The sequence below is a fragment of the Neolamprologus multifasciatus genome, chromosome 2 (genome assembly GCF_963576455.1).
Source record: "Neolamprologus multifasciatus chromosome 2, fNeoMul1.2, whole genome shotgun sequence".
In the NCBI taxonomy this organism is placed as follows: domain Eukaryota; kingdom Metazoa; phylum Chordata; class Actinopteri; order Cichliformes; family Cichlidae; genus Neolamprologus; species Neolamprologus multifasciatus.
Window position 1 is genome coordinate 12,673,723 of NC_140440.1, and position 12,140 is coordinate 12,685,862.

Here is a 12,140-nt window from a genome sequence, read left to right on the forward strand (position 1 = left end):
CATCCAGATGAACAGAATAAACTTTCTGGGATTTTCTTACATGAATGATTGAACATGCATCAAGAGAGTAATGTGAAATGCTGATACATTAACATATTTTTATTCTTTTCATGGCTATTGTTTCTAATGATAACGTAGCTATAATAATCCTGCACAGACATGCCCGTATTTTGTGCAATTTGGGCAAGCAGTGACAAGGTAATGTATCACTTTTTTTTTTCTTTCTGTACTTCACATTATAACAAATTGGGAATTGTGATGGATTGTGAATCATTGCATCACTGACATTCTGGTTATACAGTTCAATGAAAAGCTGTGGAAAACACATATGCGCCGCTCTTAATGGGTGATGTACAGATAGAAACATCTGTGATCTGTAGATTTTGTCTTTTTTGTTTTTCAAATGTTTACACAAAGCTGATTCCAGCAAAATGTTCTTAGTCAATACAAGACACATCATTTGTTAATAGTTTTCTACAACACTGGAAAAATCCAGGACATTAAACTATGCTGCTGTTCAGCTCTTCAGTGTTCACTGGTCTTAACATGTTCTGGTTTTGCTTTTTCTGTGTGATATTAAAATAATCAAATTGATAGTATTTAATACTTTCATAATGATTATGGTAGTAGAAAGTTAATCCCTCACCCTCTGGATGATCTTTGTCCTTCAAGCTTGACCCTCGGAGCTTGAGGCCCCTATGCAGAACCTTAGCTGTTTGCAGGACTGTGCTCATCTGGAAAAAGAACACAGATGTTGTTTCTGGAATCTACTGGAGCCACTCTCTCAGTTTGAGCATCACTGCACCGAGTGGTCCAGTTAACACGGAGACCACTGTTGCCTTCACTTCCACATTTCTCTAACTATTCTTGAAGCTCTTGGTATTTCCTGAGCTTCATGTGGTCCTTTCTAATGTTGCTATCATTTGATATTGCTACATAGATCACTATAGCCCTTTGCTCTGCTTGCCAACCACTATTATGTCCCACTGGTTAGCTTTCACAAGTTTGTCTGTTTCTGGAAGTCCCACAGCTTGGTCATTCTGAACGCCTTTGGGGTGTATCTCATTTTCTAGGCCATGCTCTGCACAAATGGTCCTCTATACTATGCTGGCCCCTTGGTTATGGTGTTCCATCTATAGCCTGCCTGCAAGCATCTTGCATCTTGGATTATCTCATGGGAACAGCCTGCATCTGGTAAACCCGGGCCTCTAATGATCTTGATCTTGCGCTTAAAGTACTTAGATCTTTTGCCTAGAACTTGTTCCTGTGATTTGTATCAAGAGATTAGTTTCTTTGTCCAGCCATTGGTACGATCTTCTTTGTCATCCATTTTTTTCCACTTGCTGGTTGTCTTGCAGGATTCTGTCTTTCCACAACGGTTCCTTTTTCATGTGCCTCTTCTTTTGTTGGTTTCTGAAGCCTGAGGTATCACTTAGCACACGATCAGTTGTGACCAACTTTCTTATGTACTCATGGATCTTTCTTGTATCATCTCAGAAAGTGTTTCTTTCTGACAGTCATTAATCCTCAGCGTTAGGGTGCTGGATTAGGGGCTAAACCCTCCATGCATGTTAAGGAGCTTCCTTGTCTTGAGATCAGTTACTTATATTTCTTTTTTCGTCAGCTTATTGTCTCAACAAGGTTTGTGATGACTGGCAGGACGTAGGTATTGATTGGCTGGATTTTGTTCATCCAATTCAGCTGAATCTTCAGAACTTACTTTACTCTCTGCAGGAATTTGACGGTTGAGTCATTCATAGTGGTCTCTTAGTCATTTCTGTTTAACTGTGGAATTCCAAGGTAATAATAGCTATTTTATCTGCAATGCCACCTTCTGCACAATTTAATTGGATTTCACTCAATGACCACAAAATTTGCTTTATTTTTCCTCCTTCCTGCAAGGGATCTCAAACACTGGATTAGAGATGGGAGACAAGAGCCACCTCAACAGGACAATGCTCTGCATCTAAAGGACAAAGGTCACTCTTTCAAGGATGCCATTGTTCACATTTTGGACAGAGAAGATATGTCACAGTCTGGCGAGGGCAGATTGTATGAATTGATGGGAAGGACCCAAAACGCAGACCCCAAGGAAACAAAGGGCAAACTGAAGCAAATTTAACACAAACCTAAACTGGGAACTCTAAACAACAATATGACAAAACCTGGACATGAAACCTGGTGTAAAGAACATGGCGTGAACAACAGATGACCTGACAAGGAGTGAACAGAAACACACAGACTAAATACACACAAGGGTGATCAGGGGAAGTGGAAACACATGGGGAAACAGCTGACACTAGTCTGACATAACGAGACAAAGGAAGCAAAGCTGACTACACTGACATAGGCTGTATCCCAATTCAGGGTCTGCAGCCTTAAAGGCCGCATTTTAAGGCCGATTACGTCACTGCGACGCGACGAAGGCTGTCCCAATTCGAAGGCTGCTCGAAATGCGGCCCTCAAATGCGTCCTTCATTTCCCTGAATTTTAAGGACGTGGCGGTGTAGACTTCGTGGACCAACATATCCCAGAATGCATAGCGCGGCGGTGGGTGTGGATAATTTTGCCGAAAAAAAAACGGCAGATGAGGGGCGAAGAGTAAACTTTAAGTAAGTACTGAATATTATGTCACTTATTTATGTGCAAATGTTTAATAAGGAAGAACATTAAAACATTACTGTTGGCCACATGTCGGCAAAGTCATGTGACATTAGTGACGTTTGTACTAACTTGGTTTTAAAGCCTTTACTTTAAAATATACACCGTTCAATAGCTGAGCTTAATCTTACAGAGAATGATCAAAGCTCATGTAGAAACAAACAAACACATGAACAAAAGATTTTCTCCTTCATTTCTGTCAAACAAAGCTGTACGAAACGTTTCCAGCTGTTAGTATCGTGGTTGCTAGGCAACCTGGGCAGCGCAACGGAGGCTAGACCGTCCCATTTCACAAGCCTCGCACTTCCGGCCTTAGCGGTCTTTAAGTACGCGGCCCTTGAGGATCGTTGAGGCTGCGTACTTTAAGGCTGCAGACCCTGAATTGGGACACAGCCATAGGACACAGACCTTCAAAATAACAGGAAACATGTGACGCAGACAAGACAATATAAACTTGACAACATAAGACACGCAGCATGAAACACATGAAGAGCAAAGGGAAACTTAAATACAGCGGTAGAAAACACAAAGGGAAACTAATAAACAACTTAGCTACCCTAAAGAACTCAAACATATCATCCAAATAAACTAAAACTCAAAACGCTGGAACGTGACAAGATAGATCGTTGACTACTAACAAATTCCTGCAGAATTGCTGCTTCGTAAAGTTTTTTTTTTCATTCGTCATTTCATTTTTTATCATATGTTTTCTGCAGCACGGATATCTAAACAACTGCTGTGTTGTTTGCTGTATAATTTGACCCACGACTTACTCATTATCTCTTTTTGTCAAGAGGCTAAATCCTCTCATGCGTGTAAAAGGCATTGGTTCAGCTTTGCTCTTCAGCTCTTCTTGAATTTTGAGGTAGCATTCTTTCTCCCCAGCGAATGATGAGTCTTAAAACTTTGTTTTCAAATGCAAAACATGATATATATCTATACCTTGCACTACATGCCACAAATAGCAGTGTTAACTGAACTGAGTCCTATTTGAGTGCTCAAGGTTTAAGGACAAGAATAAAAATCAAATAGAGGCAACAGTGTTATTGTTTGGAAAATGGACAGTTGCAACAGAAGATGAAAGAGAGGTGATAGGCTTTGCAAAGCCCAGGATGAGGCAATTGCGACAGGAAATGATCTTTTGAATCTATTGCGTGTTAACCAATCAGACACCGTCTGACCTAACACAACCATCTTGCCTCCTCCACTCACTGAAATACCAGTGAGGTCTCCAACAGAAGCACTGTCAAGATGATCGTCTTATGGATTACATTGTTTTTAATTCACCAAGGATGTAAGTGCTTTTTTAAATTTGTCTAAAGATGTTCTTAAGAATTTACTTGTCAAATAGATGCATATAAATTGCTGTAAAAATAGTTTTGCACGTTTTGCAAGTTAAACATATATCAAACAAGATTTTATTTTTCTGCTTTTTCTTAATTCAGATGCTGTAGTTCCAGTGAAAACTGTTCAGCTCGGTGAACCAGCGACTATAACATGTGCTATACCCAAAGAGCTCAGCAGTAGAGGAGTCCACTGGTACAAGCAGAGCTTTGGGGGAACTCTGAAGTTAATAGTGACAGTATTCAAATCTACAGAACCTACTTTTGGTCCTGAATTTACTAGTTTGAAATTTGACATAGATGATGGTTTTGCCAGCCTGACCATTTTGAAAGCAGATCAAGACGATGAGGGAATCTATCACTGTGCAAACACAGAAAGGATTGGAGTTGAATGGAGTGGGACGTATTTGTTGGTAAAAGGTAATAAACTGACATACTTTTACAAAGTTTGAAATTGTTTTAAAACATGTTTCAGAAAATATCTTTATTTTGTAACACACAGGAAACACTCAGAGGACACCAAACTATAGAGTTAGTGAGCTGCAGATAGAATCAAACCCAGTTTGTTCAGGAGACACGATGACGCTCCAGTGTTCAGTCTTCTCTGATTCTGACAAGAAGACATGTCCAGGAGGTCTCAATATTCTCTGGTTTAGAACTGGAGCAAATCAAGCTCATCCCAACATCATCTACACTGACACAAATAGAAGTAATGAATGTGAGAAAAGCTCTGACTCCCAGGATAGATGTGTTTATCGCTTCTCTAAGAACATCAGCTCCTCTGATGCTGGGACTTACTACTGTGCTGTGGCCACATGTGGGGAGATATTATTTGGAAATGGAACTAAACTGCAACTTGGTATGATTTTCTATTTAAAAACTGGAAGTTCTGTTTACTAAATCAGCATGAGTGATAAAAATGTTTGAGAACTTTTTATTTGTTTGTTTTTGTAGAATCAACCGAGTCAGTATTCATTCAGAGCACGGTATTAATCGTTTGTTTGGCTGTTTCTGTGATTGGAAACGCGTTCCTCATCTTCAACCAACAAGTATGTAAATCACATAGAGGTAAGCGTTATAAAAAGTACAATACAATACAATTTTATTTATATAGCACATTTAAAAAACCACAGGTATGCCAAAGTGCTTCACAGAATGAGTTAAGAGCAATAATAAATACAAATATAAAGCACAAAATACAAAATACAAAAAAATACTAACAGGCGGGTGACATAACTAACCAATAATACACCAGGCATAGTAGGCACTAGTGAAGTCCACACACAATGCTGAAGGTTAAAACATTATAAACATTAACAAAGTGATAAAGATAAGTTCCAGTACACTAAAAATGTGGGCTCTAGGAGGCGGGGAAAGCACGGCTAAACAAATAAGTTTTTAATCGAGATTTAAAAGATTGAATTGAATCAGTAGCCCGAATAGCTAGGGGGAGGTTATTCCAGATGTAGGGTGTGACAGCGGCGAATGCGCGGTCACCTCTGGTCTTGAGCCAAGATCTAGGTCGCACCAGGAGCATTTGGCCTGCTGATCTAAGCGCTCTCCCAGGGGTATAAAAGCTGAGGAGATCCGTAAGATAGCTGGGCGCGGTGTTATTTATGATTTTAAAAGTGAGCAATAAGATTTTAAAATCGATACGAAATTTAATAGGGAGCCAGTGGAGGTCGGAAAGAACTGGAGTAAAGTAAAACATTTATACATTTTATATACAATATCACAAGTAGAAGAACGATGAATAGAATCTGCAGTAATTGAGGTCTTTATAGTGGTTAGTAATTAATCAATCTAATATATTTTATTAGAACAATGTATTTCTGTGCATGAGATTTTTATTTCTAAGTCAAATGACACAGTTAAGTTCATTTCACTATTTATTTATTTATTATTTTTATTCTTAGGAAATGAAGGTGCTTTATCAGATATACAAACTGAAACCTCACACCAACATGTAAGTAATAATAATTATTGGTGTTAAAAGATGTGACAATTGTTTTTCTATCTATCTAACTCTATCTCGATTATATAATTTTATTTTTATATAACTGTTTTTAACTACGGCACAGACTGAAGAAGCTGATGATGAACTAAACTACGCTGCGCTGAATTTCTCTGAAAGAAAAACAAGAGGAAAAAGGAAGAGAGAGGGTGCTGAACACAGTGTCTACTCTCAAGTCAAACGCTGATGCCAGTAACAATGTCGTGGAAGATTTATTTTTTTTGTATTGATCACATGTTTTAACCATATAACTTTAGTAATTGTAGACTTACATTTTCATCAGTTGTATGCATGTGCACCACAAGTGGGCCTTATGCTCTATCACACATATATACACACAAACAGGGTGGAGCCATTGTAAGTTCATGGGAGACGTTAAACAGATAGTGAGACTCCTGCTAATCAGGGATGTAAATCTCTTGGTGACGGCTAGGCAATAATTCTTTACCTCTCTCTCTCTCTCTCTCTTTGAAGGGAAGGTATAGGCCTGTGAGATTGGGCAACATGTAGGAGTTGTGGAGGTATTTGTCTGTTTGTATATAAGATGTAAGGGCGGCAGCCATCGTCAGAGACTGCTTAGGTATTTGACCAGAGTCTCTCCATATTGCAATTAATAAAACTTGTTATTAAACTCACTTTAAATCATGCTCACCAAGGTGTTTGCGGGTTTATTTAAAATTTCCACGACAATCTCCTGAAATTTAAATGGAAACTGATATCTGGTATTGAAATAGATTCTATATTTGTGACCCTTTAGTCATGATTTTTTTTCTCTTCATTAAATATTAACCGATGACAGTTTATTTGCTTCATTACTGACTGGCTCTCAAAGCTAAAAATTTAGTTTTGTCGCATTTCTCAAATCCCTGATTTTAAACTGTATTCAATGATTTTGTAATTAAAAATATATTTTGGAGGTGTCAGTTGTATTTTTTTCTTTGTAATTAATGCAATACAGTACAAGAAAAAAAATATTTTATAAAGTGGTAAGTTTTGAAATTTGGATATATTTTATTTCTAAAAGGAAGAATCCAAAACACACATTTTAGTGCTTATTTTCCTATATTTTCTGTATTTGGAGAAATTCTATACAATATTTATTGTTAAATCTCATCTACATCTTTAAAATAACAATTTAGAAAGTGTTTAATGCAAAAAAATGTCATTATGTCAGCAATAACTTTGCTTATAGAGACATGGTTGGTATTGATTTGAGAAACAATATTACAATGCAGTTTTGTCACATCAGATGCCAGATGAGTGGACTTAAAAGGCAGATTTGACTAAACAAGTTTGAAGAGTTTATTTACTAGAAGAATACACATTTTTCCCAACTCTTACATTTATTTTAATTTACTTGAGTAGGGTTAGGCAGTCACGTTCTATAGGATCTTGCTAATTACTTACTAATTTTATTCAGGTGTGTTGCAGCAGAGACGCATGTAAACGAGTCAGGATACCTGGAGTTTGACACCCCTGCCATCAGGGCTGGACTGGGACAAAAAATCGGCCCGGGCATTTTGACTAGAGACCGGCCCACCAAAACTGTGACGTCATTCAGGGATAAAACTGCAAAGGATTCTGGGAACTTGTGGCAAGCGGTACTAGCGCATGCAGGCTTTCAATTGAACTCAGTTACACAGCGATAAAAAGAAACACAAAAAATGGCACGAAACTGTTGTATTATTAACTGCAATAGCCGGTGTTGTGCCAAAAAGTGATTGTCTGCCAAAAACTGATTTCCGGTATTTGCCAAAAACTGATTGCTCGTATTTAAATTGCTATAAGTAACTTGTTGGGCTATAATATGTGAAACATATGTCAAATGCATCCCTCATGGATGACACAAAGTCATATTGAGCTACAAACAACATTAGTGTAACAAGGTAGAAGCCGCAATCAGTCTTTGGCAGTGACTTTTATGTAACCTTTATTTATGTCATTAAAAAAAAGTCTAATTAACATTAAAAATGTCTTTTGTAAGAAGTAGTTGGACAGCAGAAATATTTTAAGTAGGGATAAAGGACCGGATTGGTTATAATGTAAGTACAATAACACAGAGTTGTAAAGATACTTGAAAAAACAGATAATTTTTTAATTCCATATATAGCCCCTTTGTAAACGTTATTCACCGAAGTCTATTTACCAACATAGATATTACACATAAAAAATACACGCAAACATTGGAAATCAGTTTTTGGCACGACACCTGTTGCATGACAGCCACAGGAAGCCGACGGGTAAAGAGATCGGTTGTTATTGGATTACGTCGTGGAAATTGTTTAAGCCATGTTTCCGAAGTAACAAAGAGCCGATGGATGGCCTATAAGATTGCTAAACAAGGGGGAGGGTGCATCCGACCTCCTCGGCTGTAATTGGTCCAGCCCAGAGTTGATCATGACCAATTGGCCAATCCAACACCTTTCATTATTTATACCCTTCCAATAAAAAAATAAAAAAATCGATCAGCCCATAAAAACAAAAAATCGCCAGTGATACCGGGCAAATGCCCGGTATGTCCGATGGCCAGTCCAGCTATGCCTGCCATAGATCCAAAGAGGGGGGGAAGCTCATGAGCAAACAAACAGTAAACATGAAATGGTTACTCCATGCCGTGTTATTCAGAATGACACGATGAGGAACTGAAACAAACTGAGGTAACAAAAACACAAGAGGTGAGGGCAGAGTGGAGACACAATGGTAACTATACACAGGTGAAGTAAATCTAAATAACAAGGCAAAGGACACATGGGTACCAGAATCAATACTAACACAGTGACAGAGACTTAACGAGTCACGGGGAACACAGGAGAGACAGTGTAAAGTAAAATTAGGATTACAAGCAAATTACAACTATAAACAGATTTTAGAAGCAAAAGTAAATCTAAGAAGGCCAGAGAATATAATATAGGAACATGAACCAGGTGATATCTGCTAATTGGTCAAAGATCCAGAATCATGTCAGGGATAACACAACACAAACTTGGAAAAGATTTTCATTTATTGATATTTATTCCAGAGAATATGTGATTAATAAAACTGACTTAGCTTTGATTTGGCTAAAAAACAACTGCTTTGGGCTGGGAGGTCAATTCCTTAATCATAATTATGCAAATTCTCATGACCATTGAGAGTTTATACTTTAATGAGCACACAAGTTGCAAATAGTTGGTCCACTGACGGATTGGTTAGCACTGTTTCCTCACAGCAAGATGACTTATCCGGTCGTTAAGTGATGACGTGACGAATCCTACTTCCGGGCCTAAAGTAGTCTGCATTTAATATGGCTTTTGTGTTGTTAACATGTTTAATGTTTTGTATTTTCTTCTATTTAATATCAAAAAGCTCCTAAAACAGTCAGTGATCACTGTTGACCTCCCTCGGCTTTTATTACCACTAATCATTTATTTAAGCTCAGTTTTTAAAACCTTAGGATGTAGCTACAGCCCAGCCCATGCAGCAGTATATGAATGACTAACCTCGTATTGTGGATGGATTATCTCAGTTGTTCTCCTGGCTGAAGTTTGGTCCTTTTACAGCATCCTGCCATGCGATTACATTTGTTCCTGACCACCGAGAACACTCACGTTAACTTTTATCGAGTGGAAAAAAAGTTAGCTTGTTTATATTATGCTAACATAGCTGTGTCGCTAGCGGTCACGTAGCACATCATTATATACCAGCTAGCCAAACTTCAGTAACCCTACAAACGTCACTGCTGTTTAGTTTTCTGTCTTCATTTATGTTGGAAGTGATAACAGAGCTGTACGTTTGAATTTGTTTCCAAAACCCCGCAGTCAGGACATGCTATATTGTATTTAGATAGAAGCTAGCAAGCTAACTTCCTGCTAACTTCTAACTCCGTTAAATGTCATAAATTCCATTTTCATGGATGCCTGGATGGTAAACTCAATTGTTACACCTGGTAGAGCAGAACACTGATCATTTTATTAAAGATGAAAGACTTTAGACAGTTTTTCAACTCTCAGTTCAACTCCCATAGTGATCGTTTGATATATGGACCTGCAGCGGAGTTTAGGCCCAGACACGGCTAGTGATGTCAGACTTAACGACCAGATAGTTCAAGTCCTTGCTGAGGCCTTTCTGTGTGGTGTATCCATGATCTCTCTTTGCGTGCATGGGTTTCCTCCAAGTACTCCAACTTCCTCCCGCAATCAAAAGACATCCAAGTTAGTTAAATTGGTAATTCTAAATTGACTGTGAATATGAGGCAAATAAAGTACTTTAAGTGTATAGAATAAAATGCTATATAATGTATGATTAAAATCACATCTTCTAAAGCCCTTTAAATAAAAAACATCGTAAAAATGAATGTATTGCAAAATTGAAAGCGGGTAATGAGAAGGCATCAAGGTAAAAATAGATTTTATTGACATGATCATCAAATATCTTCATAATTTTTCTCTTGCTACTTGGTGTTGAAATACTTTTGAAATGTGTTTCATTGATCTGTATTACCTGTTCTTGACTGGAATAGGGGGCATTTAGTTGATTCATGTTGCCCAGAAGAAACTTTTAATGATGCATAAAACAATGAGTTTTCAACGAGGCAGATAAAGATGCCTGCATTTACAAATAACGGCTTGATTTCATAATTATTATCTGAGGTTGTAGGTTTTGTCAATCCAGCAGATGCAAAGAAAGGCTTTCTATTTTGATTTAGTCAGTAAAATGCTGCAGTATAAGGTTAGCTACCTCTAGCTCCACCATGGGGTTAACATGTGTGATCGTTATTAAACTACTTCAGTAATGTTGGTTGATTCGCAATGAATTTTGCTGCAAATATGGTTTTTTTTTCTGTTTTTGAAGAGGTGAGGTTATCTTCTTTAGGAGGGGATATTGGTTTAGTCATTTCTTCAGTGCTTCTCAGGAGTAAACTGTCATTGCCAGCAAAACAACCAACCAGGAAATTTCCTCTGAAATGTAAACCATGATGAACTAATATATTTCTAAGACTATATGGCACACATGTTTAAGATTCACTGACAAAAATAATAAATATCCAGGGATAGACGAAATTGTACAAAACAATAGCTAAAAAAGGATTACTTCAACACTAGATAAAAGAGAGGTGGCCGTTTTTCACTATGCCCAGGAGGAGGTAAATGTGACAGGAAGTGTAGATTTGAATGTTTTCAGAGTTAACCAATCAGGTGCGCATTACAGTCTGACTTAATGTAATCATCTCACCTCCTTTTCACTGAAATACCAAAAAAGTCCTTAACATAGATCAGTGTAAAGATGATTGTGATGTGGATTACAATGTTCCTTCTTCATCAAGGATGTAAGTACTTTTTTCTTCTTTTGTCCAAAATTATTCTTAGTGAAAAACTTGTCATGATGATTTATATTGTGACCTGCAATATGGAACAGAAACCAAATAAATTTAATTTTGCATTAAAAATTTCCACATCTTACAACATTTTATTTTTCTGTGTTTTCTGTCGATTCAGATTCTCTGGTCCCAGTAAAAACCGTTCAGCTCGGTGAAGCAGCAACATTAACATGTGCTTTACCCATTAAAGAGTTCGGCAGTATAACAGTCCACTGGTACAAGCAGAGCGCTGGAGATGGTCTTAAATTAATCGTGACATTGTCCAAATCAGCACCACCTGAATATAGTCCTGAATTTTCTAGAAAGAGATTTAATGTGGAAAATGCTAATAATGTTAGCAACCTGACAGTTCTGATGGCAGTCCAAGAGGATGAGGGAATCTATCACTGTGGAATAGCTGAGTGGATGTATCCCATTCAGTGGAGTGAGACGTATTTGTCAGTAAAAGGTAAGACTGAGCTACTTTTACAAACTTTAAAGTTTCTACTAGAAGCTTTAAAGCGTCTCTGTATCTTTTGTAATACACAGGAAATACTCAGATGACATCAAACTATACTGTTGTTCAGTGGCCTACAGTATTAGACCCACTCCATCCAGGAGAATCAGTGACTCTACAATGTTCAATCATCTCTGTCTTTGACAAAGCAACATGTTCAGAAGATCTTAGTGTCTTTTGGTTCAGAGCCGGATCAAATAAATCTCATCCAAACATCATCTATACTCATGGAAATACACACGATGAATGTGAGAATCGATCTGAGACTCA

General features: G+C 37.7%; 1 protein-coding gene across 2 annotated transcripts; it reads left to right on the plus strand.

The window, feature by feature from the left end:
• Nucleotides 1-2,128: 2,128 nt before the first annotated feature.
• On the plus strand, nt 2,129-6,023 carry LOC146524047 (signal-regulatory protein beta-2-like). Of its 2 annotated transcripts, XM_085184219.1 has the most exons (4): nt 2,129-3,955; nt 4,107-4,424; nt 4,507-4,863; nt 4,959-6,023. In XM_085184219.1, exons 1-4 carry the CDS (start codon nt 3,913-3,915, stop codon nt 5,222-5,224), a joined length of 984 nt encoding a protein of 327 aa, XP_085040345.1. In that variant the 5' UTR covers nt 2,129-3,912; the 3' UTR covers nt 5,225-6,023. The 2 variants fall into 2 exon arrangements, with proteins under 2 accessions (XP_085040345.1, XP_085040356.1); XM_085184230.1 differs by having other exon boundaries at nt 4,507-5,060.
• Nucleotides 6,024-12,140: the final 6,117 nt, after the last annotated feature.